Below are 27,371 nucleotides of genomic sequence, written 5' to 3' on the forward strand. Positions count from 1 at the left end.
CGGGGGAGCAAAGACTTGGGGGTCTAAAACTTCACCGTCGACAACTGGTATAAGGGAGACGTCTGCTTCGTGCCTCTTGAAACTTTCCAGGGGAATGACATACCCTTCTTTCGGAAACTCCTGTTTCAGTTCCACTTGATGATGGCTAAGGAGTTCTGCTGTTTTTGCATTGAAAACCTGTAAAGAAAAAACACAGAATGCCAAAGGCTCAGGAACTTTACTGCTCGGAGGGCCAGAATAATAATAATAATAATAATAATAATGACATTGATTAAGCGCTTACAATGTGCCAGGCATCGTTCTGAGCTCTGAGATGGATGCTTACTATGTGCCAGGCATTGTTCTAAGCAGTGGGGAGAACACAAGCAAACTGGGTTGGCCACAGTCCCCTTTCCACGTGGGACTCACAGTCTCAATCCTCATTTTACGGATGAGGGAACAGAGGCTCAGAGAAGTGAAGCGAAATGCCCCAGGTCACACAGCAGACAAGCGGCTGAGCCGAGACGAGAAGCCACGACCTTCTGACTCCCAGGCCCGGACTCTAGCCACTCCGCCACAATGCCCCTCCACCCCACCATCAGACCGGACCCCTCGTGCGTCTACAACACCGGCCTGGGGGCAGGTCATCCACACGCCGGAAGCTTCTTACACAGAGGAAGCCCGCGCTGAAAACCGACAAGTTGGGAACGTCAACTCGGCCATGGGAATCGCCAGGGAAAATGGCAGACAACCGCCTAGAACTACACCCCTGCACACCCGCGGGGCCTCCGTGGAGAACGTCTGGCTGCACGCCAAGGGCGAGGGAGCAGGATTTCCCATCCCGTGCTTGGATTAAGTGAAATGGACCCGAGGATCACTGGAATGCTCCTTAAAACAAATGCTTATCTACGAGAACGATGCCACTGAATGGACTTGGAGATTCAGGGCCGGAAAAGGACGGGCAAGAGCTCATTTAAACTCTTCCCTTAGAGCCGACAGATTATTAATGCTTCGCCGGGAACCGTCTGAAGGAGTCGAACGCTTAAAGGTTTTTGTATTCCTTTAGCGATTCGGCCTTCGGCCACGTAGCTTTCCTTCGGCACTCCTCTGAAAGTCAAAGCGGGAACCTCTGGACTCTTACGAAACTAAAGCAGAGGGTGGAGCCGACCAGCTCCCAAGAGTCGGTCAAAAATCTGGCCAGGGAGACGGTGGGGGAGAGTTCGTAATCTTGCGCAATGACGTCTCGGAAGGAGACGTCTTGCAACAAGTGGAGAAAGGCCATCGGCGGGGGCCGACGTCGCTCCGGTACGACCGCGACACTCCCGAAGCGCAGACGCGTTTCTCTCCGAGGGCGTCGGGGCTGAGACGCTCTGGGGGCAGATGAGTCTCTTGTTTGATTGCTTGGGTCGGAGGGAACAGGCCCGGGCCTGTCTGACGAGTACTGCTGAGGGCGGTCTGGCCAAGGCCCGGGCCAAGAGGGCAAACAGGAAGCGATAAAAGAGTAAAAGTGGTGAAGGGAAGTGGGCAAATCCTAAAGCCGGCATGGTGGCCCGGATCGAGCGTTGTGCGGGTAGAACGGTCACGGTGAGTGGCGGGACCAACACAACCTCCATAAATACCGTGGATGGTGACCAAGACAGGGCCGAGTCCATCAGCGGCAGCACCTGAGGGTCAGCCGGGCACTCGGGCATTGTACGGAGGGACCGGCCGAGTCCGGGAACGGAGGGCGCGGGCAGCTGGGGGGGGCTGGGTGCGGGGAGCCCCTTGGAGCCAACGGCCCATAGCCCCTTCCCACACAAGGGCTTAAGTCGGGGGAGGGAGCGGCGGAGCCAAGGTTCGGTCCTCCCACCCCGTCTGCGCACTGACCCGACCTCGGGCGCGTTCGCTTCTCCCGAACCGCCCGCCCTGTGGAGGGGCCCTGTCGCCGCCGCGGCTTAGCACAGGAGGCCGGAGGTCACCGAGCCGTCTAGCCAGTACGCGACGGCGGTCCTCGTTCTCTTCTGCTCTCCTCCCAGCCCTCGCCAGCCTCTCCGCCGAGGGTTCGGGGTCCTGCTCCCCGTACCGCTTCCGGGTCACCCGTTTCCGCCCGAGCCTGGTCCGCCCCGTCCCATCCACTCCTCTCCACGCCGACGGGCCGGGAGGTCTGGGGGTTGCAAGGAAACTACCCTCAACTGATCCGTTAACCACCTTCGGTTCCTCCTACGAGCTGCCCGGACGCCGGGAGAAACGCGCGCGGCGCTCCGGCAAGGCACAGGTGGCAGAACTGGGGGTCAGCTTGCGGGGGGGGGGGGGGGGAGAGAAGGAGACGACGTACGGGGGGGCATTTGCTCTTTGTGTGAAATTTGGCTCAATTTTTAGACTGACTGGAAGGGACCGAGTCAGAGGGAGACTTCTCGAGCGAGAAACGCTCAGCGAACTCCCCCGCCAAATCCAGCTAACTAGGGAGTTGCACACACAAATGTGAACACGCACACGCGCTCAGACACGTGAACACACACAGGCACTCACTCACGCTCACGGACCTTCTTCGGTGGCGGCGAGGACTGGGGAAGGGTCCGCCTCGGGGCAGAGCCATCACTGGCGGAGAACGCGTGCGGGGAACGTGCTGTAGACACCCTCGCTGTACTCCCGCTCAGTACAGTGCCTGGCACACTGTAGGCGCTTAACAAACACCATCATCATGATTCTCAGCTCCCGTTGTCCCCTCGGGTCACAGGAGCACGGGGAGGCCACTCGGTCAGTCCATCACATTTTTTAAGTGCTCACTCTGTGCAGAGCACTGTACTAAGTGCTTGGGAGAGGACAGTATACCAGTAAGCAGACAGATTCCCTGTCTACGACGAGCTTAGAGTCCGGTCCGGGGAGGCAGCGGGGGAAGCCGGGACTGTGCGGCTAGGGCCCGCCCGCCACCTAAGGAGCGGGCGCCCCTAGGAGAGCCCGGGTGAAACTCCGCGGCTACCGTGAGCGGTCCCGGTCCCAGGGGCTACCCCGTCCGCCCCTGCGGGCCAAGGAGGGCGGAGGCTCACCCGGGAGCCAAGTCCTCCGTTCCCCCGTTTGGACTCCCAGCCGGAAGGCCAGGACCCGGAGCCCACCGGGCCTCTTTGAAAATTCTAATCAGACAGCACCGAACCCGGACTATCCCACCTTCACGGAACGCTCCGCCGGGATCCTCCGAGGGCTACCATCCCCCCGACCCTATCTCAGAATCCCCTGAGGGGGGAATCGAGCCGGTTGACCCTTTCTCCGGGTCTCAGTTGGAAGCGGATGCCCGCTGGCCAAGTCAGGGGAGCCACGGCGATGGGGTGCCCGGGGAGGCCCCCGACGGAGTCCCCGGGCTTCAGAGCCTTCCGGGGCGGGCGGAGTCCGGGCGGTAGGAAATTTGGGGACCAGCCCGGAGGCAGTTTCCGACCGGGGAGCCTCCCTAGCCCCGTTCCCCAGCCCGGAGCGGATCCGAGGCTACCCGGAGTTCCTGGAGGTCACGGCGACCCCGAGGCTCCTCAGATTCCCCTTCGGCGGAGGCGGTGGGGAGAGCTATCCCGGGTCAGGTTCGGCAGCCGTTGCGGCAACAGCGTAAGCGACGCCAGGACAGAGGCCCCGTCCGACCCCTGCCCTGGATCTGGGGCCGCGACGGGAGCGGGTGGCGGGGGAACAGATCGACCGATGACATTTACTGAGCGCTTACTATGTGCGCTGTACTACAGGCACTTGGGAGAGTTCAGTGTAACAGAGTTAGCAGACACATTCCCTGCCCACAGTGAGCTTACAGACCAGAGTCAAGCTCTAAGGTGATTGTGGGCAGGGAGTGTGTCTGTGTTATACTGTACTCTCCCAAGTGCTTAGTAGGGTGCTCAGCATACATTTGCGCTCAGACAAATACAACTGAATGAATGCATGGGGAGCGGAGAGAAACACACACACAAAAGGGAAGGGAGGATGAGCCCCCCCCAGGGATCTTTCCAAGGCCAAGGAGAGGAGATTTACAGTCCACGCTGCCTTTCTCCTCGCCAGGGCGGGGCGGGGTGGGATCCCGGAGCCAGTGAATGGAATTCCTATCATTCAAAACGGCTTAAATCCAATAATAATCAGTACATCTGGGAGTTTCCAAGCTCGGCCTCTTGATGTGGGAGGTAAAGGATTGTGAGAGGCACAAGAAGTTGAGGCCGGGCCAGCCGGGTGCCTCACTCGGCCCCGCGCTCACCCCGATCCGGTCCTGCGGGTTTTCCGGGAACAAGAGAAGCGGGAGGGGGTGTGGACGGCGGGGCTGGATGCGAGCAAGCCGGGTCACAGCTCCGGCCTCGAGAGACCGCACGGTCACCCCCCACCGCCCCCCAAACCCCAAACCGGACTCGGGGGCCTCCGCCAGTGGGCTCCGCCGCCCCGCCCGGCCGGGAACCCGTCCTTAAAACACCCACTCGACTCGCTTCTGGGAAATGATCCAAATGCATCTGGAGCAGCTCTTTGAGTTTCGGTCTTGGGACGGCTCCTGTTAGGTGACCTTCGCTAAATACTCGGGGCGGGGAACGGTTAGGGGCTTAAAAGCGTAGATCCGCCTCGACGGTGATACTTGGGAAACCGAGCCAGTCCACGGTTTCCACAGAGTGACATCAACGGTGGATCCCAGAGCTTTTGGGAAAACCCCTCTAGAATGGGAGCGCGTTGTGGACAGGGAATGAATCCGCTGGTTGGTGCGCTGCATTCTCCCAAGCTCTCAGCACAGTGCTTTGCGCGCGGTAAGCGCTCAGTAAATACGACCGAACGGATGACCGCAGGTATGAACGAGAACCGTTTCTGCAAAGGTCACTGTGACCTTGATCGCCGCGGGTCGATCCCGGGCAGCGGTGCCGGCCGCTCCTGCCATCCGGGGAAGGGCACTGTCTCGAAAACACTGAGGCGTGGGGCAGTCGAGAGGCAGGGCTGGAATTACAAATCTCAAAGGCTTTCTTCGGCTGGAAGCTTAGGCCAGACGCCCTTCGGGGGGTCTCCGGAAGAGTCAGTTGAAACGGGAGGGGACGGGGGGGGCGATCGGAAAGAGCACCTCGATCTGGGCCGGCGTCTCCCCGACCGCGGTGGCCGAGGAGCGGGCCCTAAAGTCGACCTTCTCCTGTCCCGTGACTCGCTCGGCTGGGGGGAACGGTCTGCAAATTCACTTCCCCTTCCAGGTGACTCGCTGCCCGTCCCCTCGCTGGCCCTCGGCAGGCCAGACGCGACCCCCTCCGGGAAGCGGACAGGCGGCCGTGGACGTCGCCTCCGGAAAGAGGAAGTGAACGTGCAGACGGCGAGGACGGTCCGGACGACCGGCTCCCCCTTCCCCCACGGCTAGCCCGCTCTCGCCACGGGTGCCCTGAAAAGGGAGGCTCCTCAGAGCCGAGCGGTTTACGGTGCCCCGTCTGACGCCCGTTCCGTCCAGCGGGCCCACCGAGGAAGCGGGCCTGGCCCGCCCGCGGTCCCGCACTCGGTTGCTCGGACATCTCGAAGGTCAGTCCGCCTTCGCCGCCTCCACCAGCCCCCGCTCGGCACGTGGCCCGCGACCGGTCGGTCGGGCAGTCAGTGGCATCTATCGAGCGCTGTGTTTAGAGCACTGTCCTGGGCGGGAGGAAAAAAAAAAAACCAGACACAATCCCCACCACAAACGAGCTTCCCCGCGGCTGTGACCAACTCCTGGCCGGTGATCTTCGGGAGAACCGTCGGCCTTGGGCCCGACGGCTAGGACTCGGCTCCGTGGGCTACCGCTGGACCGAGACCGGCGCGGGAGCGAGGAAGAGATCACCACCTCTTGACCTAATCGTTTGGACGGACGGTTGAAGGGGGAGGAAAACCGAGCGTAGAGCTCGACTCCCAGAAGCCCACCCTCGAGGATGCCCAGCGGGACCTGTCTTGGGCCCGTCGGCTGCCTTCCGGAACAAACCTTCTCCCTCGCCCTTCTCTGAGCCTCGGCCAGTCACACCCTAGACGAAGCAAATCTCTTACTTCCGGAGGGCGGAAGCTCTGCCTGAAGGTTGCTGAAGACACCGAGTGGCTTGGACTTGGCCAGCTACGAAGGCCAGGTACAACGGAGGAGGCCCGCCCGTCTGCTCCGACGCTCCGGAGCTCCAGCCCGCAACCACTGGACACCCGTCCCTCGGAAGCATCCCGGGGCACCGTACGGCGCATTTGAGATTCACACGATAGAGCTAAGATCGCCTTAAATCGCTTCGGTGGGAGCAGCGTCGTCTAGTGGATAGACCGGGGCCTGGGAGTTAGAAGGATCCGGGTTCCGATCCCGGCTCCGCCGCCGGTCTGCCGCGGGACCCGGGGCAAGTCACTTCACTTCCCTGTGCCTCGGTTACCTCATCTGTAAAATGGGGATTAAGAGCGTGAGCCCTCTGTGGGGCAAGGACTGGGCCCCACAGAGGGGGCAAGGCCTGGGCCCAACCCGACTAAACGGTACCTATCCCGGCGCTTAGAACGGTGCTTGACATACAGTGAGCGTTTAACAGATTCCTTTTTCATGATCATCGCTAAACCTACTCTGGCCGGGTTTTAATTCTTTTTTTAATGATATTTGCAGAGTGTTTACCGTGTGCCAGCCGTGGCACTAAGCGCTGGGGTAGATGCAAGCTAACGAGGTTGGACAAGGTCCCCGTCCCACACGGGGCTCACAGTCTGTGAAAGAGAACGGGTACCGAATCTGCAGGCGACCCGTCAGTCGGCCGTATCCGCCGAGATCTTACCGTGTGCCGAGCACGGCACGGACTGCTTGGGAGAGTCCAGTACGGCAACAGACGGACACGTTCCCCGCCCACGTGGCCGATGAGGCAACTGAGGCACGCAGCCGTTAAGGGAGTCGCCCCGGGTCACGGAGCAGGCCAGGAGCAGAGCAGGGCCTACAGGTCAGCCTTCCTGACCCACGGCCTCCCCCTCTTCCGCCACCACCCCGCCCCGGGGAATCACAGGGCTGACCGACACGGAGAGCCGTTGCGCAAGTCCGTCCGGTGGGGCCGACTCGGTCGAGGCCGGGTTTTCCGCCACGATCGTCACGGTCTTCACCCAGGGGAACGGAGCCTTCCGTACCGACGGCCCCGGCGGCCACCCGTCACCCAACTCCCCTCCGAGGGTCGGAGGCGAGCCCGGCGGAGCCGAGCCGGCGGCCCTCACGTCCCTCTGCCGAACCCCCCGGGCCGGACGGCCCCCTCGCCGGGCGGCCCCGCCCCCCCCCCCCCCCCGCCGTCATCCAGTCCGAGGGACACGGGACGGTTTTCCGCCGTCGCAGAGCGAAGGAGGGTTTGGGAAGTCACCGCCTAGCTCCCCCGTTACTCACGAGACACGAGGAGGGGAGGCCGGAGAGGCCCCAGGCTGAGCCGCCTCCCCCAACCCGTTCTCGGCCCGTCGGGAGCTGCAAGAGCCCCGGGGAGGGAGAGAGGGAGGATGGAAGGGGGTGGGGGAGCTCATCCTCGCGCCTTGGACGGCGGGGTCGACCTGCCGCCCCTGGACCCCCTCGCCGGCACCAGCCGGGGACGGGGACCTGTGCTCCTTCTCAGTTCACCCCGGGGGCCGGGGGGCGGGGGTCGGGGCGGGCGGCCGGGCACCCGAACGTCGGCCGAGGCGTCGGGGCAGGGGAAAAAACCCCGGCCCACGGCCTCTCTCCCGAAAGCCTAGAGACGCCCCCGGCCCCAGCGGAACCGCGGAGCCAGCCAAGGAGGCTCGAGGGGGGACGGATTGGGGAGGGGGAGACCGAGGGAGGGAAAAGGGGGGGAGGGGGGTACGCCATTCACCGGGTCCAGCCCGCCACACCCACCGACTCGCCCCCAGAACGACGGCTGGCCTAGAGGTGGGGGGGTGGGGGCGGAATAGCTCACTGCGGCTGGGTCATGCCACTGCCGATGGTTGAACCGTACTCTCCCAAGCGCTCAGTACAGCGCTCCGCACGCGGTAAGCGCTCGATAAATACGATCGAGCGAACTGGACGAATGAAAGATCTCGGCCCGGCTCCGGAGGCCGTCCCCACACCCGGCTCTCCGTTCGGCGGCCGATACGGGGCAAGTCGGGCGCATCGTAACGCCCCGGGTCCAACCCGGCTACGAAAGCGGTCCGACTGGAAATGGAAGCGTCATTTGCGCAAACGCTTGCTTTGGGGTGGAGGTTCCTCCCCAGATCCCGGGAAGGCCCGACGAGTCTTTTCCCGGAAAAGGCAGGAGGGCAGAGCCGGTGATGTCTCTTCACTTGTTTGGATAACTGTCTCCCCCCGGACGCAGACTGTAAGCCCGTTGGGGGTGGGGGTCGACTCTCTTTTTTGCCGTATTGTACTTTCCAAGCGCTTAGTACAGTGCTCTGCACATCCCAAGCGCTCAAGAAATCTTCAGGAAGCGCTCGGGAAATCCTAAGCGCTTAGAGAAGCAGCGTGGCTCGGTGGAAGGAGCCCGGGCTTGGGAGTCAGAGGTCAGGGGTTCGAATCCCGGCTCTGCCACTTGTCAGCGGTGTGATTGTGGGCGAGTCCCTTCACTTCTCTGTGCCTCGGTGGCCTCATCTGTAAAATGGGGATCAACTGGGAGCTTCACGGGGGACAACCTGATTACCCTGTATCAACCCCAGCGCTTAGTGCTCTGCACATAGTAAGCGCTTAACAAATACCAACATTATTATTATTAAGAAATATGACCGAATGAAGCCCCAAGCCGGGCGGGGCGGGGGCGGGTGGCTGGGGGGGGGGGGGGGGGGCAGCCGCCTGGAGGCTGCACAGCGACGCAAGCAGAGGGAGGATGGGGGGGTCGGACCCCGTTCCCGGCCAGGCCTAAGCCCGAAACGCCCCCCCCCCCCGCCCCCGGCCCGGGAGCCCGCCGGCAGGCCGGAGTGGCGGCGGGGAGGCCCAAGGGGCGCCGTCAGAGCCGTGCCGCCATCCCCCTAAGGGGGGCAACCCCTGGAAGGGGGCAGGCGGAGACGGAGGAGGACGACGACCCTCTCCGCCCTCTTCTGCTCCGGCCCGGAGGGCCTCCGCCACACGCCCACCCTTTGCCCTCTTGCCCCATAACCGCCCCCCCTCCCCCCCCCCCCCCCCGCCCTAGATGAACTCTGGCCCTGCCTTCCCCGGCAGGCGGGCCCACACCCCTATCTCTGCCAAACACCACCCGAGAGAGCTTTAATGGCTTGTCTCCTTCCCTGGAAGTCGAGCGGACGGATAATCGGCTAATCTTTGGACCCGGAGTCGGGAGTGATTTGCAGTCTCCCCGAAGCGTGTCGGTGAAGGTTTAACGGCCCGTCCGTCCGTTATCGGGCTTCGGAGTCTGACCATCTGCGTCCTCCGCCGTCAGTCAACCCCCGGTCGCACTTTCTAGGGTACGGTCTCGGTGCCAAGCGCCCGGATGGCCTTTCCCCCCCTCCTCTGGCCCACTCGCCGCCGCCGCCCCCTCCCCCCACCCGCCCGCCGACGCCCAACGGGGCCCGGCCCGCCGATGACGGGCGAGGGAGGGAGGGAGGGACGGGGAGCGACAGCCGGGTCGTCACGTCGCCCCCGAGGGAGCCGACCGCAGAGAATCGGGAAGGGCCCGGAGGTCGTGGGGAGCCGGCGTCCCAACCGGCCCGACGGCCGGCCTGGAAGCGTCCGCCCCGGAGGCTCCCGCTCTGCCGGCGGTCCTCCCCGGGGGGCCGGGACGCGGCGGACCCTAACCCGCGGGCTCAGAGGAAGGCGGGCGGGGGCCACCTCCTGCCCTTTAAGAATCATCACGAGGATGATATGTGTTAAGCGCTTATTATGTGTCAGGCACCGTTCTAAGCGCCGGGATAGATACAAGGTGATGGGGTTGCCCCACGTGGGGCTCACGGTCTTCATCCCCATTTTAATGATGGCATCGGACAAGCGCTTACCATGTTCAGAGCACCGTTCTACGCGCTGGGTGCGGGGGGAATAGAAGGTCATCAGGTTGTCCTCCACGGGGGGATGAGGTCACTGAGGCCCAGAGGAGCGAAGTGACTTGCCCAAAGTCACCCGGCCGACAAGCGGCGGAGCTGGGATTAGAACCCATGACCTCCGACTCCCCAGCTCGGGCTCTTTCCAGTGAGCCGCGCTGCTTCCCATTTTACAGATGAGGTCACCGAGGCCCAGAGAGGTGCGGCGGCTCGCCCAAGGTCACCCAGCAGACGAGGGGCGGATCAGAACCCACGTCCTCTGACTCCCAAACCCGGGCTCTTTGCACAGAGCCAGGCCGCTGCCCCCGCTGCCTGCGGGGGCGGCTCATACGGCCCGTCTCCCCTAACCCGGTGCCTCCGGGGGTGGGGGAACCGCCTCCCGCCAGGTGACCCCGGGGCCAGCGAGCTCTCGGGACAAGGCTCTGCCCGCACCTGCTGCTCGGTAAACACGGACGACGGACGACCGCGACACGGGCGGGGGGGCGGGTCGGGGTGGGGGGTTAAGCGTGCCCACGGCGGGCACGGGGGCAGCAAGGACCAGACGCGGGCCCAAGCGGCCGTCGGTTCAGGAGTTGGAGCGCGCTGCCCTCCGCTCTTACTCATACGTTCATTCGATCGTATTTACTGAGCGCTTAGCGTGCGCAGAGCACTGTACCGAGCGCTAGGAAGGTACGCTTCGGCAACAGACAGAGACAATCCCTACCCGACCACGGGCTCCCGGTCAAGGACATTAGCGCTATGGCGTCGTCGGACCTTCGATTCACCCCCAACCCCTTGGGGCTTTGATTTGGGGGGGGGGGGGTCGCTTTTTGAGCTCCTCTCGCCCAACTCCAAAAAGCATTCCCGTGGAAAGAGCACGGGCTCGGGAGTCGGAAGACGCGGGTCCCGATCCCGGCCGCGCCACCCGTCCCCTGCGTGACCTCGGGCGGGTCGCTTCGCTTCTCCCGTGTCTCAGGAGCCCCGAACCGACGACCTTCTACCTAACCCCTGCGGTTGAGGACGGGGCTCGGCATATAGTAAGCGTCTAACAGATACCACCGCTATTTACTAATATTAAAAATAAACGAGTAACAGACGTGGGCATAAATGCTGCGGGTCCGGCCCTTCGACTGGTCCCCGTCACCTCTGGGCTCTGATTTGGGGGCCGGGGGTTGGAGCCGCTCCTTTTGCCCAAGTCCCAAAAGCATTCCCGTGGCAAGGGCCCGGGCCGGGGAGTCGGGGGACGCGGGTTCTAATCCCGCCTCCGCCCCTCGTCTGCCGTGCGACCTCGGGCGAGTCGCTTAACTTCCCTGGGCCTCGGTTCCCTCGTCCGCACAACGGGGGTTACAAGCGCGAGCCGCACGTGGGACCACCTGACGATCCTGTATCTCCCCCAGCGCCTGGCACGTAGGAAGCGCTCGGCAAAACCGTTATCATTACCCCGGCGCTAAGAACAGGGCTCGGCACCCCGGAGGCCCTTCGCAAATGCCCTCGCCACGAGGCCGACGAGGACGACTGCGATCCCGGGGCCCTTCGAACGGTGCCAGGCACACTAGAAGCGCTTCCCAAATAGCATCACGAGGCCGACGACCGTGACCCCAGCGCTCCGCACGGCGCCGGGCGCACCGGAGGCCCTTCCCGAGGGCCCTCACGACGAGGCCGGCGCCGGCGCCTGCGACCCCCGTCTTTCCGACAGCGCTTGGCACAGTAGAAGGGCTTCGCAAACACCCTCGCGAGGAGGATGATGCTGATGACAACGAGCCCGGCGCTTCGCCCGGTGTTGGGCACGCTAGAGGCGCTTCCCAAATAGCCTAAGGATGAGGATGACAATGAGCCCGGCGCTTGGGCCGGTGCTGGGCACACCAGAAGCGCTTCCCAAATACTCTGAGGATGAGGATGGCTATGAGCCCGGCGCTTCGCCCGGTGCTGGGCACCACACGTGCTTCCCCAATACCCTCACGATGAGGATGACAATGAGCCCGGCGCTTCGCCCGGTGCTGGGCACACTAGAGGCGCTTCCCAAATACCCTGAGGACGAGGATGCCAATGAGCCCAATGCTTCGCCCGGTGCCGGGCACACCAGAAGCGTTTCCCAAATACCCTCACAATGAGGACGACAATGAGCGCCGGTGCTGGGCACACTAGAGGCGCTTCCCAAATACCCTGAGGATGAGGATGCCAATGAGCCCGGCGCTTGGCCCGGTGCTGTGCAGCCCAGAAGGGCTTCGCAAAGCCCCTCTGGAGGAGGGGGAGGGCGACGGGCCCCAGCCCGGCGGTGGGCGCGGGAGGAGGAGGAGGAGGAGGAGGGGGGGAGAGGAGGGGGAGGAGGAGGAGGGGGGCGGGTCCTCACCAGAAACCTGGTGGAGCTGGTGCCCTGGTCGACGGCGCCGACGAGCGGGCCCAGCTCGGTCCTCTTGGCGGCGGCCATGGCTCCGGGCCCGCCCCCGCGTTGCCCCCGGGAGACCGACGCGCCGCCGCCGCCCCCGCCGCCCGCCGCCGCCGCCCCCGCCGGCCGGCCGGGGAGCCGGCGGCGCGAGGCCGGGCGCGAGGCCGGGCGCGAGGCCGGGCGCGAGGCCCGGGCGCGAGGCCGGGCGCGAGGCCGGGCGCGAGGCCGGGCGCGAGGCCGGGCGCGAGGGCGCGCGGGCGGCAGGCGGGCAGGCAGGGCGCAGGCGCGGACGGGAGGGCGCGCGTACGGGAGGGCGCGCGGCCACCTGCCTCCCCTGGGCGCCGCCGCCGTCCGACTGGCCTTGAGCGCGGCCCCGCGGCCCCTCCGCACGCGCCGCCGCCCCCGCGCCCGCCAATGGGCGGCCGAGGCGGGGCCCCGCCGCGCCCCATCCGCGGCCCCCGCGCCTCTGACGTCACAAGGGAGGGCGGGGCCCGCCTCCCCTCCCCTCCCCTCCCCTCCCCTCCCCTCCCCTCCCCTCCCCTCCCCTGCCCTCCGCTCCCCTGCCCTCCGCCCCCCTCCGCCTTGGCCCCGGCCCCGGCCCCGGCCTGCCTTCATTCCGCCCCATTTATTCCGCCGTTCGTTCAGTCCTATTCAGCCGTTAACATTCATTCGTTGGTATTTATTCATTCGATCGTATTCATTCATTCGTTCGTCCGTTAGTATTCATTCATTCGTTCGTATTGATTCATTCCATCGTATTCATTCATCCAGCCATAAATATTCCTTCGTATGTCTTCATTCGATCGCATTCATTCATTCGTCCGTTCATGTTCATTCATTCATTCATTCGCATGTCTTCATTCGATCGTATTCATTCATCCAGCCATAAATAGTCATTCGTTCGTATTTATTCATTCGGTCGTATTCCTTTATTCGTATTCATTCAATCGTATTCATTCATTCATTCATTCATCCATCCAATCGCATTTATTCATTCGTATTTATTCACTCATTCAATCGTATTCATTCATTCGCATTTATTCATTCATTCAATCGTATTCATTCGTATTTATTCATTCATTCAATCGTATTTATTCCTTCCTTCATTCAATTCATTCATTCAATCTTACTTATGCATTCATCCATTCAATCGATCAATCGTATTTAATCATTCATGCAATCGTATTCATTCATTCGTCCAATCAATCAGTCGTATTTAATGATTCATTCGATTGTATTTATTTATCCATTCATTCAATCATATTGATTCATTCGTTCGTTCAATCATATTTATTGAGCACTTGCTGTGTGCAGAGCACTGTACTAAGCGCTTGGAAAGTACAATCACGCAACAGAAAGGGACAATCCCTGCCCGACAACAGGTTCACGGTCTAGAAGGGAGGAGACAGACAACAAAACAAAACAAGTAGACGGGCATCACTACCACTGAAATAGATAGATTTATAGATATATACACATCATTAATAAAATAGAGCTCATTCGTTCAATCATATTTATTGAGAGATCACTGTGGACAGAGCACTGTACTAAGCATCTCCCCGGGCTGTCTCCTCCTCGCCATCTCCTTACTTTCATTCAGTCATTCACAGTGATTGAGCACTAATAATAATAATAATAATAATAATAATAATGTTGGTAGTTGTTAAGGGCTTACTAGGTGCCGAGCACTGTTCTAAGCGCTGGGGTAGATACAGGGGAATCAGGGTGACCCACGTGGGGCTCACAGTCTTAATCCCCATTTTCCAGATGAGGGAACTGAGGTGCAGAGAAGTGAAGTGACTCACCCAAAGTGACCCAGCTGACAAGTGGCAGAGCCGGGATTTGAACCCATGACTTCTGACTCCCAAGCCCGGGCTCTTGCCACTGAGCCATGCCGCTTCTCAATGGGTTAATGTGTGCAGAGCACTGAACGAAGAACTAGGGAGAGTACAGCATGGGCTAGTGGTTAGAGTACGGGCCGGGGGGAGGGGGGGGTCAAAAAGACCTGGGTTCTAACCACTGGTCTGCTGTGTGACCTTGGATGAGTCACTTCGCTTCTCTGGGCCGCAGTTCCCTCATCTGTAAAATGGGGATTGGGACTGTGAGCCCCACGTGGGGCAGGGACCGAGTCCAACCGGATTAACGTGAATCCGTTAATTCACGGATTAAGGGAAGCAGCGAGGCTCAGGGGAAAGGGCCTGGGTTTGGGAGTCGGAGGTCACGGTTTCGAATCCAGGCTCCGCCACTTGTCAGCTCTGTGACCGTGGGCAAGTCACTTCACTTCTCTGGGCCTCAGTTCCCTCATCTGTAAAATGGGGATGAAGACTGTGAGCCCCACGTGGGACAACCTGAGGACCCTGTAGCTACCCAGCGCTTAGGACAGTGCTCTGCACATAGTAAGCGCTTAACAGATACCCACATTATTATTAACGTCTATCTACTCCAGCGCTTAGAACAATGCTGGACACATAGTAAGCGCTTAACACATACCACAATTATTATTAAAGTAGAGCAATGAACAGTCACATCCCGTGCTCACAGAGAGCTTACAGTCCAGAAGGCAAGGCAGACGCTAATATAAATAAATGAATAAATAAATAAAATGACGGATGTGGATGTGAGTTTCTGTTAGATGCGGATGGGCGAAGGCTGGAGTTTCCTGAGGAGTGGGGAAATGATACGGCCCGAACGTTTCTGTGGAAAAGCGATCCGGGCAGCGGAGAGGAACACGGACCGGAATGGGGAGAGACGGGAGGCCGGGAGCTCAGCAAGGAGGCCGCTGCAGCCTAGACTGACGCGGTGGCAGTTTGGATGGAGAGGAAATGGCGGATTTTAGCGACGCTGTGAAGATGGGACCGACAGGACTGAATGTGCGGGTTGAAGGAGAGAGAGGAATCAAGGATGACGCCAAGGTTACGGGCTCGTGAGACAGGAGGGACGGCGGCGCCGTCTACGGTGACGGGAGAGTCACTGGGGGGGAGGGGACGGGGTTTGGGTGAACGGCTCACGAGTTCAGTTTTGGACGTGGTAAACTCGAGGCGGCGGGAGGACAGCCAAGCGGAGGTGTCTCGAAGGCAGGAGGCAACGCAAGACCGCAGAGAGGGACAGAGATCGGGGGAGGAGAGGGAGATTTGCGTGATCTGTGTAGAGGTGGTAGTCGAAGCCACGGGAGTGGAGGAGTTTTCCTCGGCGTCCCCCGCTCCTTTCCACCCTGTCCTCAGGGTCCCCGTCTCCTCCACGCTGATTCCTCACGGTGTTCGGCTCCCGACGACCTCCAGTCGCTCTCCTGGCCGGCGCCCACCTGCTCCACCGCAGGGCGGCCTGCCCACAGACGAGGTCAGGGCACCCGCCGACGCTCGCCCGAGGCCGCGGGTGGACGAGGAGGAGGAGGAGGAGGAAGGGGGGGTGGGATACCGTCTGTCCCAGGCCAGAAGAGCAAGAGAATAGAGCAAGGGCAGGCAGGGAATGTGTCTACCTACTCTGTTGTATTGTCCTCTCCCAAGCTCAGAGTTTGCCCATAGTAAGCCCTCGATAAATACCACCGATGGAGAGAGCGAGGGCAGCCGCTTGCCGCTGGCTGCAGGAGGAGGAAGGGGCGAGGGCAACCGCTTGCCCCTGGCCAGAGGAGGAGGAGGAAGAAGAGAAGAAGAAAGAGGAGGAGGAGGAGGAGGAGGGAAAGGAGGAAGAGGAGGAGGAAGAGGAGGGAAAGGAGGAGGAGAAGGAGGGAAGGTGGAGGAAGAGGAAAAGAAGGGAGGGAAAGGAGGAGGAAGAGGAGAAGGAGGGAAAGGAGGAGAAGTAAGAGGAGAAGGAAAAGAAGGGAGGAAAAGGAGGAGAAGGAAAAGAACGGAGGAAAAGGAGGAGGAAAGTTGGAGGAGGAGAAGAAGGGAAAGGAAGAGAAGGAGGAGGAGAAGGAAAAGAACGGAGGAAAAGGAGGAGAAGGAAAAGAAGGGAGGAAAAGGAGGAGGAAAAGGAGAAGGACGGAAAGGAGGAGGGAAAGCAGGAGGAGGAGGAGAAGGAAAAGAAGGGAGGAAAAGGAGGAGGAAGAGGAGAAGGAAGAGGAGGAAGAAAAGGAGGAGGAAGAGGAGGAGGAGGGGGGGAAGGAGGTGGAGGGCGAGGGCAAGGACGGCCGCTTGTCCCCAGGCCCGAGGATCAGCTGAGCAGAGCTTGGGGGTGCGGGGTGGGAGGGTCCAGGGGGGACCCGGGGGGGCGGGGCGGGGCGGAGGGAGGGCGGGTCTCCCTCGGCCCGTTCCCGGGGCGGCCAGCAGGGGGCGGCCACCAGCAGCATTCCTTCATTCAATGGTATTTACGGAGCGCTTCCCTTATGCAGAGCACTGTGCTCTGCACAGAGCGCTTGGAAAGTGCCATTCGCCAACACATACAGACAATCTCTACGCAGCAGCAGCAGCAGCAGCAGCAGCAGCAGCAGCAGCAGCAGCAGCAGCAGCAGCAGCAGCAGGGGGCGGCCAGCAGGGGGCGGCGCGGGGCGACCAGCAGGGGGCGGCGGGACGGGGGTGCAGGGCGCGGGGCGGCCAACAGGGGGCGGCGCGGGGCGGCGGGACGAGGGTGCAGGGCGCGGGGCGACCAGCAGGGGGCGGCGGGACGGGGGTGCAGGGCGCGGGGCGGCCAGCAGGGGGCGGCGCGGGGCCCCGCCCCTGCTTCTGTCCCTCCCCCACTTCCCAGAGGCGCTTACCATGTGCCAAACACCGTACTAGGCGCCCACCCAATCAGGTTGGCCACCGTCCCCGTCCCCCATGGGCCGCTCAGTCTTCATCCCCACTTTACAGAGGAGGTAACTGAGGCACAGAGAAGTGAAATGACCGGCCCGTGGTCACGCGGCAGACCAGTGGCAGAGTGGGGATTAGAACCCAGGTCCTAGAGAAGCAGCGTGGCTCGGTGGAAAGCGCACAGGCTCGGGCGTCGGAGGTCACGGGTTCGAATCCCCTTGGGTGGGTGAGCTGGGGCACTTCACTTCTCTGGGCCTCAGTGACCCCCACCTGTAAAATGGAGATGAAGACTGTGAGCCCCTCGTGGGACAACCGGACTACCTTGAATAATAATAATAATAATAATGTTGGTATTTGTTAAGCGCTTACTATGTGCCGAGCACCGTTCTAAGCGCTGGGGTAGACATAGGGGAATCAGGTTGTCCCACGTGGGGCTCACAGTCTTCATCCCCATTTTACAGATGAGGGAACCGAGGCGCAGAGAAGTTAAGTGACTCGCCCACAGTCACACAGCCGACAAGTGGCAGAGCTGGGATTCGAACTCATGAGCCCCGACTCCAAAGCCCGTGCTCTTTCCACTGAGCCACGCTGCTTCTCTGAACGCTGCACGCTGAATCTCCCCCAGCGCTTAGAACGGGGCTTGGCACATAGGAAGCGCTTAAACGCCGTCGTGATTATTATGCCGTCTCTCGGGCGCGGGCTCCATCCACTAGGCCGTTCTGCCGCTCGTCCCTGCGCAGTGTGAATTGTGCTACGCGGTCCCTCTCCACAGCCACAGTCATCTTCTGCAGGGGAGGCAAGCTGGGTGAGATCGTCCAAAGACGAAGGCCCCGCGGCCCATCTTCGAGATGCCACTTGTCCCGGGACCATCCCGACCCTCCTCCGAGGTCCTTCTCGAGGTGGCGGCGGTGGCCGCGTGCCTTCCCTCCAAGGTGGCGACGGGCTGGGAGCGAAGCGCCAGCGTGAGGTACACTGGGGGTCGGGGGTGGGCTTCCCGGGCCGGTTGAGCGGAGGCTGTGGGGGACGCGGCCGAGAAATGATCCATGGCATTGACTGAGTGATTAGCACCGTACTAAGCGCTCGAGCGAGCCCAACGCAACAGAGTCGGAAGTCACATTCCCCCCTCAAAAGGGGCTTCCAGTCTCGACGGAGAGACAGTCTAACTGGGGATCTGGAAAAAGGTAAACGGGGCCCCAGTTTCCCGATCTGTAAAACGGGGATGCATTCGTTCGCTCAATCTCATTTATTGAGCGCTTACTGGGTGCGGAGCTCTGTACTAAGGGCTTGGGAGAGTAGAATGCAACAATAAACAGACACGTTCCCTGCCCGCAACAGGCTCCCAGTCCAGAGGAGGGGAGACAGACGTTGATACAGAGAAATAAAATGACAGCTACGGACCCAAGTGCCGAGCTGGGAGAGGGGAGGAGCAAAGGCGGCAAGGCAGGACGGCGCAGAAGGGAGTGGGAGATGAGGAAAAGGGGGAGCTTAGTCTGGGAAGGCTTCTCGGAGGAGATGTCGATTCAGAAAGACTTTGAAGGTGGGGAGACGAATCGTCTGTCCAATTTGAAGAGGGAGGGCATTCCCGACCAGGGGCGGGCTCCCTTCTTAAAAATAAAAATAGTGATAGTCATAATAACAAAACGATAGTATTTGGTAAGTGCCAGGCACTGTTCTAAGTGCCGAGGTAGACAGACACAAGATGATCGGGTGGGAAACATATCCTGACCCACACGGGGCTCGCAGACTTAACGCCCTCGTTACAGATGGGACTTGTCCAAGGTCACCCGGCAGACGAGTGTCAGAACCGGGATGAGAACCCGCGACCCTGTGACTCCCAGGCCCGGGCTGGAGCCGCCACATCGTCCCCTCCCTCTGGGGTCCGAGGGAATCGACCCGAAACACGTGGGCAAGCCGGCCCGGGGCCCGCCTTGCCGGCCTCGCCAGCCTGCCGGGACCCTGGCCCGCTGACACTTTTCCCAGAGGCGGGAATAGATAATGATAATAACGGCATTTCTTAAGCGCTTACTACGTGCAAAGCACCGTGCCGAGCGCTGGGAAGATACAAGGCCATCGGGTCGAGCCACGTGGGGCTCACGGTTTTAATCCCCATTTGACAGATGAGGGAACTGAGGCACCGAGAAGCGAAGTGACTTGCCCAACGTCACACAGCCGACAAGCGGCGGAGCCGGGATTAGAACCCACGACCTCTGCCTCCCAAGCCCGGGCTCTTTCCACTGAGCCTCGCTGCTTCTGTGATAGGAAGTGCGATAAGGGAGGCCGCGAGACCGAGGGCCATCTGGATGGAAGGATTTTCGTGGCCCGTCGTCTCCCCGTGGGAGTTGTGTTACCTCTGAGAAAAATGGTTCCGGCGATTTTGAAATGTCCAGAAAACGTCCCGTTTTGTGCAACGCTCGCTGACTTAAGGCCCAGTTAGGGGGTGGACGGTAGCCGTCCCACGGGCCCCAACTTCGGGAGAGGTTTCTCCTCCCCCGGGCATTCCCTCCCCTCGGCACCGGGGCGTGGGGCGGGGGCGGGCATGGCTCTGTGCCCTCCCCTTTGCCCCCAGACCCCAGTGTCTCCTCCTGAGTTTCTTTCCCACTGGGGGAGGCCACCATTTCCAGTCCGGACCGGGGCCAGGCTTGGGGCTCGTTATTACTATTATTATTATAATGGCATCTGTGAAGCGCTTACTATGTGCAAAGCACTGTTCTAAGCGCTGGGGATGATACAAGGTGATCAGTTTGCATGGGGCTCACGGTCTTAATCCCCATTTCACAGTTGAGGGAACTGAGGCCCAGAGAAGTCAAGTGACTAGCCCAGAGACACACAGCTGACAAGCGGCAGAGCCGGGATTCAAACCCGTGACCTCTGACTCGCCAGCCCGTGCTCTTTCCACCTAGCTCTTTCTACTCGTTTTGAGAAGCGGCGTGGCCTAGGGGAAAGAGCCCGGGCCTGGGAGTCAGAGGACCTGGCTTCTAATCCCGCCTCTGCCCCTGGACGGCTGTGTGACCTTGCAGAAGTCACCTCACTTCTCTGAGCCTCAGTGCCGTCATCTGTAAAAAGAAGATTGAGGCGGTGAGCCCCGTGTGGGACGGGCACTCTGTCCAACCCGACGGGCTTCTTTAATAATAATAAGGTTGGTATTTGTTAAGCGCTTTCTTTCTACCCCAGCGCTTCCTATAGTGCCAGGCTCCTGGTAAAGCGTTTCCCAGATAGCATCGTCTTTGTAATAAGAATAATACTACTACTAATAATGTTGGTACTTGTTAAGCACTTGCTATGTGCAAAGCACTATTCTAAGCGCTGGGGTAGATTCAGGGTAATCAGGTTGTCCCACGTGAGGCTCGCAGTTAATCCCCATTTTACAGTTGAGAGAACTGAGGCACAGGGAAGTGAAGCGATTTGCCCACAGTCACACAGCTGGCAAGTGGCCGAGCCGGGATTCGAACCCACGGCCTCTGACTCGCAAGCCCGGGCTCTTTCCACCGAGCCACGCTGCTTCTCAAGAAATATGTTCAAGTGATAATCAATAAGGACGATGCTGCCGCCGGTGGTATTTAAGTATTAGAGCACGGGCTTTGGAGTCAGGGCTCATGAGTTCGAATCCCAGCTCTGCCACTTGTCAGCTGTGTGACCGTGGGCGAGTCACTTAACTTCTCTGTGCCTCAGTTCCCTCATCTGTAAAATGGGGATTAAGACCGTGAGCCCCACGTGGGACAACCTGATTCCCCTGTGTCTACCCCAGCGCTTAGAACAGTGCTCGGCACATAGTAAGCGCTTAACAAATACCAACATTATTATTATTAGGACGAAGCGCTGAATACGTGCCGAGCGCTACGCTGAGCGCCGGGAGACATCCAGTTGGTCAGTGCCCGTGGGGCTGGCCTGCTCAGCGCCGAGGGAGCCGGCCCTGGCACCCGTGGCCCGGCCTCGGCCGGCCCTTTGCCCGCGCTCCGTTGCCTCACCCTTCCCCTTTGGCTCCCTTCGCTGTGGCTAAAGAGGAGGGCAAAGGGGCTGCGCGGTGGTGGGGGGAGGGGGCTTGGATTCGAGGGCAGCCGCTGGGTCTAGGCGTTGTGTGTGTCTGTGTGCAATTGTGCGTTCGCCCGCTTGGATGTTTGCGTTCCTTCGGCGGTATTTATGGAGCGCTCACCGTGTGCAGGTGTGGGTCGTTGCACACCTATGTGGCCCCTGATATCCTAGGGCAGCGGTCGAGGTGCGTCCGTCCGTTGCGGGGGGACCGGGAGAGGTACCCCAAAGTGGAAAAGAAGCCCCCCGAGTCACCCGGTAATAATAATGACTGTGGCATTTTAATAAGAATGTTGGTATTTGTTAAGCGCTTACTATGTGCAGAGCACTGGTCTAAGCGCTGGGGGAGATACAGGATCATCGGTTTGTCCCTCACAGTCTTCATCCCCATTTTACAGATGAGGTGACAGACACAGAGAAGTGAAGGGACTTGCTCACAGTCACACAGCTGACAAGTGGCATAGCCGGAATTCGAATCCATGACCTCTGACTCCCAAGCCCGGGCTCGTTCCACTGAGCCACGCTGCTTCTCTAACCGCTGTGCTGAGCGTGGCCGGGGGGGAGCCACAAGCAAAGCGGGTCGGATGCTGTCCCCGGCCTAGGTGGGGCTCACGGTCTACACCTCCATTTTACAGATGAGGGAACGGAGGCCCAGAGAGGGGAAGTGACTTGCCCGAGATCACCCAGCAGACAAGCGGCAGAACCGGGATTCGAACGCACGACCCCTGACTCCCAAGCCCGTGCTCTTGCCCCTAGGCCATGCCGCTCCTCCTTTCTACCGTTCTACTGCCCTCTCCCGAACTCTTAGTACAGTGTTCTGCGCACAGTAAGCGCTCTATAAATACTAGTGACCGGCTGGCTGACTGCCTGCCGGGTGACCTTGGGCAAGTCACCTGACCGCTGTGCCTCAGTGTCCTCATCTGCAAAGTGGGGATTCAATCAGTGCCTGTTCTCCCTGAGACTCAGACCGTGAGGCCTACGTGGGTCTAATCCCGGCCCCGCCGCTCGTCTGCGGCGTGACCTCGGGCGAGTCGCCTGACCGCTCTGTGCCTCAGTGTCCTCATCCGTAAATCTGGGACTAAGCCTGTGAGCCCCATGCGGGACAGGGACCGCGTCCAACACGATTAACCTGTCCCTATCCCAGGGTTTAGGACGGTACCCGGCACCTAGTAAGCGCTTAATCCCCGATGAGAAAATGGGCGAGTGGGTGTGGGGAGGGAGTTGGACGCTGCCTCGGGTTTTCAGGTCAGGAGATAAGGCCGCTGAATTCCAGGCCGGCGGGAGAGGTTGTCCGGCTCCTCGATGGCAGAGCCAGAATTAGAAACCGGAGATCCTCTTTCATCGAGGTCACACCCCCAAGGTCGCGGACAGCCCGTTTCTCCTCTCTCGAACTTCTGATTCATTTTAGCGTCTCCCTTCCTCTCCGCGTCGTGAGCGGCAGAGAGCACTCTTCTTAATGGCATCGGTTAAGCGCTCACTCTGTGGCGAGCCCTCTTCTGAGAGCCGGGGTAGCTGGAGAAGCAGCGTGGCTTAGTGGAAAGAGTCTGGGAGTCAGAGGTCACGGGTTCTAATCCCGGCTCCGCCGCTTGTCAGCTGCGTGACCTTGGGCCACTGATGTGCCTCGGTTACCTCATCTGTAAAATAAGGATTAAGACCGTGAGCCCCATGCGGGACAGGGACCGTGTCCGACCTAATTAACTTGCTTCTACCCAAGTGCTTAGAAAAGTCCTGGGCCCGTAGTAAGCGCCTAACAAGTACCGTAGTTATTATTATTAATCGGCAGAGCCGGGATTAGATCCCAGGCCCCCTGGCTCCCAGGCCCGCGCTCTTTCCACTAGGCCACACCGCTTCCGTGAGCTTGCCGTGGGGGGAGATGTGTCTGCTCAGCGTTCTTTCGTGCTCTCCCAGGCGCTTCGTACAGTGCCCTGCACGGGGCGAGGGCTCGGCGCGAACGAACGAACGAATTGCGTGGCATTGTCCCGACACCCTAGGCCAGAGCTTGGCACCCGAGAGGCTCTGGGGAAATGCCACGGGTCGACGAAATACCAGAACTGAAACACAACTGGGGTTTGCGTAACCTTCCTCCCTCCGGATGTTAGGCGGGGACGGGGGGAGTGGAGTAGACGCCCGCTGGTCGTCGTCAGCCCGAAACCGGGAGCCTCCATCCTCCCTCCCGTCCCCATAGCACACGTGCATACATCTGTTTATATCTGGAATTTATGTATACCTTCATATGAACGTCATGGCTCCCGCTCCAGGCTGCGAGGTCACTGTGGGCAGGAATGTGTCCTTTTGTTGTTACACAGTACTCTCCCAAGCGCTTAATACAGGGCTTTGCACTCAGTAAGAGCTCGATAAATACGACTGCATGACTAAGCACCCAGTACAGTGCTCTGCACACAGTCAGCGCTCAATAAATACGACCGAACGAATAAATGAACGGCCAAGTTCCCTTATGGAATGCAGGCTCTCCCTCTAGGACGTCAGATTGGTGTGGGCGGGGAATGTGTCCGGTGGTAGTTATGCTGTGCTCCCCCAAGCGCTTAATACAGTGCTCTGCACACAGTAAACGCTCAATCAATACGAATTCCGCTCCCGAGTCGGCTCTGTCCCCGAGTCCGAGTCCGGCGTGGCCGGGGGAGACGCGGGCCCAGGGCCGGAATCGGCCCATCCGTCGACGGGTCCCGCTGGGAAGGAGCGCGGCCGAGCGGCCGGAGCGCCGGCCCGGAAATCGGGAGGCCCTGGGTTCGAGTCCCGGCTCCGCCGCTTGTCTGCTGGGTGGGATTTCGCGTGACTCGCTTCACTTCCCCGTGCCTCAGTCGCCTCATCTGTAAAATGGACGGGGTCCAACCTGCTCGCCTTGTATCCACCCCAGCGCTTCGAAGGGTGTCTGTAACGTGGGTGACGGCCGGTTAGCACTCCCCTGCAGAAGGATGGAAGAGGTCCTAGTGACCTTTACAACACATATCTGGTTAAGGCACTGACGACCTTCTTCGTGGCACCTGACCAGAGTTTTCCCTGTTTACTCGTTGGGATAATAATCATTATGACGATGGTATTTGTTAAGCGCCTACTATGTGCCGAGCGCTGTTCTAAGCGCCGGGGTAGGTACAAGGTGATCAGGTTGTCCCAGTTGGGGCTCACTCTCTCCATCCCCATTTTACAGAGGAGGTCACTGAGAATAATGTTGGTATTTATTAAGCGCTTACTATGTGCCAGGCACCGTTCTAAGCGCTGGGGTAGACACAGGGGAATCAGGTTGTCCCACGTGGGGCTCACAGTCTTGATCCCCATTTTACAGATGAGGTCACCGAGGCACCGAGAAGTTAAGTGACTCGCCCAAAGTCACACAGCTGACAAGTGGCTGAGCCGGGATTCGAACCCGTGACCCCTGAGAGTCAGAGAAGTGAAGTGACTCGCCCTAGGTCACACGGCTGACAAGCGGCGGAGCCGGCATTAGAACCCACGACCTCCGACTCCCAAGCCCGGACTCTTTCCGCTGAGCCAGGCTATAATTCTATTTATTTACGTTGACGCCGGTGCGCTTGTTTCGATGTCTGTCTCCCCCTTCCTAGACTGTGAGCCCGGTGTGGGCAGGGATCGTCTCTCTCTCTCTCTCGCTGAATCCGACTTTCCAAGCGCTTAGTACGGCGCTCTGCGCACAGGAAGGGCTCAATAAAATAAAACTGACTAAATGAATGAAACACCATAAAGAAACCTGGATCCATCAATCCAGAAGCAGTGCGGCCTACTGGGAGGAGCCCGGGCCCGGGAGTCGGAAGGACCTGGGTTCCAATCCCGCTCCCCCGCTTGTCTGCTGCGTGACCTTGTGCGAATCACTTCACTTCCCAGTGCTTCAGTTCCCTCAGCTGGAAATTGGGGATGAAGACTGCGAGCCCCGCGTGGGACAGGGACCGAGTCCAACCTGATTGGCCTGTATCTGTCCCAGTGCTAAAGTGGAGTGTTGAGCACACGGTAAGAGCGGCGTGACTCGGTGGAAAGAGCCCGGGCTGGGGAGTCAGAGGTTATGGGTTCAAATCCCGACTCTTCCGCTTGTCAGCTGGGTGACTCTGGGCAAGTCACTTCACTTCTCCGGGCCTCGGTGACCTCAACCGTCAAATGGGGATGAAGACGGTGAGCCCCCCGTGGGACCGCCTGATCACCTTGCGTCCTCCCCAGCGCTTAGAGCAGCGCTTTGCACGTCGTTACCGTGAAATACCATTTCAAACAAATGGCGGGGTGTCGTCTCCGAGGCCCCTCTCGGCGACTGCCTTCGTACAGTTTAGCTTAACCAAGTAACATCTGTTTTAACAGCTGATGGAAATGACAACTTGGGGATTTAGAAACCTGCCAGTCTGGGCTTTTCAGAAAGAGGAAGAGAGTTCCCTGAATAGAAAACGAATCAAACAGAGAACAGAAACAGTTTCACCGAAATCTGGTCGGGCACATTCTCAGACCTGGAAACAATTCTATTTCTTGGGATTCTCCCCTGAAGGGAACTCTTCTCTAGGCTGTAAGATTCCCTCAAGGGAGGGAACACGTCTGCCAACTCCACGGCGTCGTACCGTGAGACGCAGCCGGGCTCAGTGGCTAGAGCCCGGGCCCGGGAGTCAGACGGACCCGGGTTCGAATCCCGGCTCGGCCGCTTGTCTGCTGCGGGACCCGGGGACAAGTCGCTTCACTTCTCTGTGCCCCCCTTCCCTCCTCTGTAAAACGGGGATGAAGACCGTGAGCCCCGTGTGGGGACACGGACCGTGACCAACCTGATTTCCTTGTATCTACCCCGGCGCTTAGTACGGTGCCTGGAACGTAGTAAGTGCTTAACAAATACCAATAGAGCAGAATCACAAAAAACTCTCCCAAGTGCTTAGTACAGTGCTCTGTACAAAGCGAGCGCTCAATCAATACCGTCCATTGACTGATTCTTGCGGTGACCTTTTCGCCCATGTCTTTGTGAGTCTTAACAAATCCCACAGTTATAATTATTATTTTTATGATGATGTGAAGTGACTTCCCGAAGGTCACTCAGCAGACCTGTGGCAGAGCCGGGATTAGAACCCAGGTCTGCCTGACTCCCAGGCCCGGGCTCTACCCACTGAGCCGCGCGCGAACCACTTACACAGCCTAGGATGTTTGCTACGTTTGGAATCGGGAGCATTTCTCCACATGCCGTTTGTCGGCTGTGTGACCGTGGGCAAGTCACTTGCCTTCTCTGTGCCTCAGTTACCTCATCTGTAAAATGGGGATTAACCGTGAGCCTCACGTGGTACAACCTGATGACCCTGTATCCACCCCAGCGCTTAGAACGGTGCTCTGCACATAGTAAGCGCTTAACAAATACTAACATTGTTATATTCTCCATGAGTTATTGGAAACAAAAAAACCCCCCTCCCCCATTTTTCCTTTCTCAAAGTTTCCAATAAAGAATCACATGTAGTCGCCACAGATCAGGCTTTGTTGGGTAAAATCCAGCGCTCTGGACCAAACTGTGTCAAATTCTGTAAACTTAAAGCCATGATAACAAGTAAAGGCTACATCACCTTTTTTTTTTTAACGGGTGAAATACAACAAAGATGATCCCCTCGATTTAAACTAGACCCCAAGTAGGTTTAAATGAAATTTCCTTTTGTACTTTGTTAAGGATGGAACACACGAATGACTATTCCATCACGCGTTCCAAAAAAATCACCGCCGTCAGCTGACGGAAGGCTGGAATTTGATGCCCCTGACATTTCGGGGGCGTAGCCGCTTCGCCATCGGTGCTCTGGTCCGACGACCTTTAAGTGGCACATCGGTGTCGAGGATCTCTTCCCGAATTGGGAATCTAGTTTATTTCTCTTTTGAAGTTAGAGAGAGCAAAGAAAGAGAGACCCTAAAACCGTTCTAAGGCCCGAGGGAGAGGCGCTACTCTCCAAGAGCCCCGAGGGAGCAGTCGCGCCGGCGGGAGTTGGGTTATCCGGCATGCCGAGGGAGCTGCCGCTGAGGCAAAAACCTTGGTGAACACAATGTGGCCAAGGCTGTGAAAGAGGAGAAGTGGCCTGGCAACTGTCAATCATCCATCCCTCAGCCCATTCACTCCTCTGGAATCGCTGCGTTCCCCGCAGAGGAACCAGAGGGACCTGGGTTCTAATCCTGGCTCCGCCACCTGTCTCCCGTGTGATCTTGGGCCAGTGTCTTCACTTCTCTGGATTTCCCTCATCTGCAAAATGGGGATTAAGAGCGTGAGCCCCGTGTGGGACGGGGACTGTGTCCAGTGCGATTAACTTGCACCTCCCCCAGCGCTTAGAACTGTGCCTGGCACATTGTGAGCGCTCACCTAGTACCATTATCAATATTCACTCTCCTAGCTGGGCTTCGATGGGTCTTCGTCGTCGTCACCGTCCGTGACTGAGCACCTG

General features: G+C 59.7%; 1 protein-coding gene and 1 non-coding gene across 7 annotated transcripts in view; one reads left to right on the plus strand and one right to left on the minus strand.

The window, feature by feature from the left end:
- GK (glycerol kinase) overlaps window positions 1-12,295 on the minus strand; it is a 45,279-nt gene extending 32,984 nt beyond the window's left edge. For 5 of the 6 annotated variants that reach the window (XM_029079621.2, XM_029079619.2, XM_029079618.1 and 2 more), the window contains exons 1-2: window positions 12,188-12,294; window positions 104-177 (exon numbers count right to left, since the gene is read on the minus strand). In XM_029079621.2, the coding sequence (XP_028935454.1) occupies window positions 104-177; window positions 12,188-12,265 (152 nt within the window). In that variant the 5' untranslated portion in view covers window positions 12,266-12,294. Of the gene's footprint in view, window positions 1-103; window positions 178-12,187 lie in introns of all 6 variants that reach the window. The other variant, XM_029079617.2, reaches the window with a different exon arrangement.
- An 11,570-nt stretch (window positions 12,296-23,865) lies between these two features.
- Window positions 23,866-23,991, plus strand: LOC114817125. Its single transcript, XR_003764975.1, has one exon. It is a non-coding gene; the product is annotated as a U6atac minor spliceosomal RNA (small nuclear RNA).
- Window positions 23,992-27,371: the final 3,380 nt, after the last annotated feature.

Source organism: Ornithorhynchus anatinus, chromosome 15 (assembly GCF_004115215.2).
Source record: "Ornithorhynchus anatinus isolate Pmale09 chromosome 15, mOrnAna1.pri.v4, whole genome shotgun sequence".
NCBI classification, from domain to species: Eukaryota; Metazoa; Chordata; class Mammalia; order Monotremata; family Ornithorhynchidae; genus Ornithorhynchus; species Ornithorhynchus anatinus.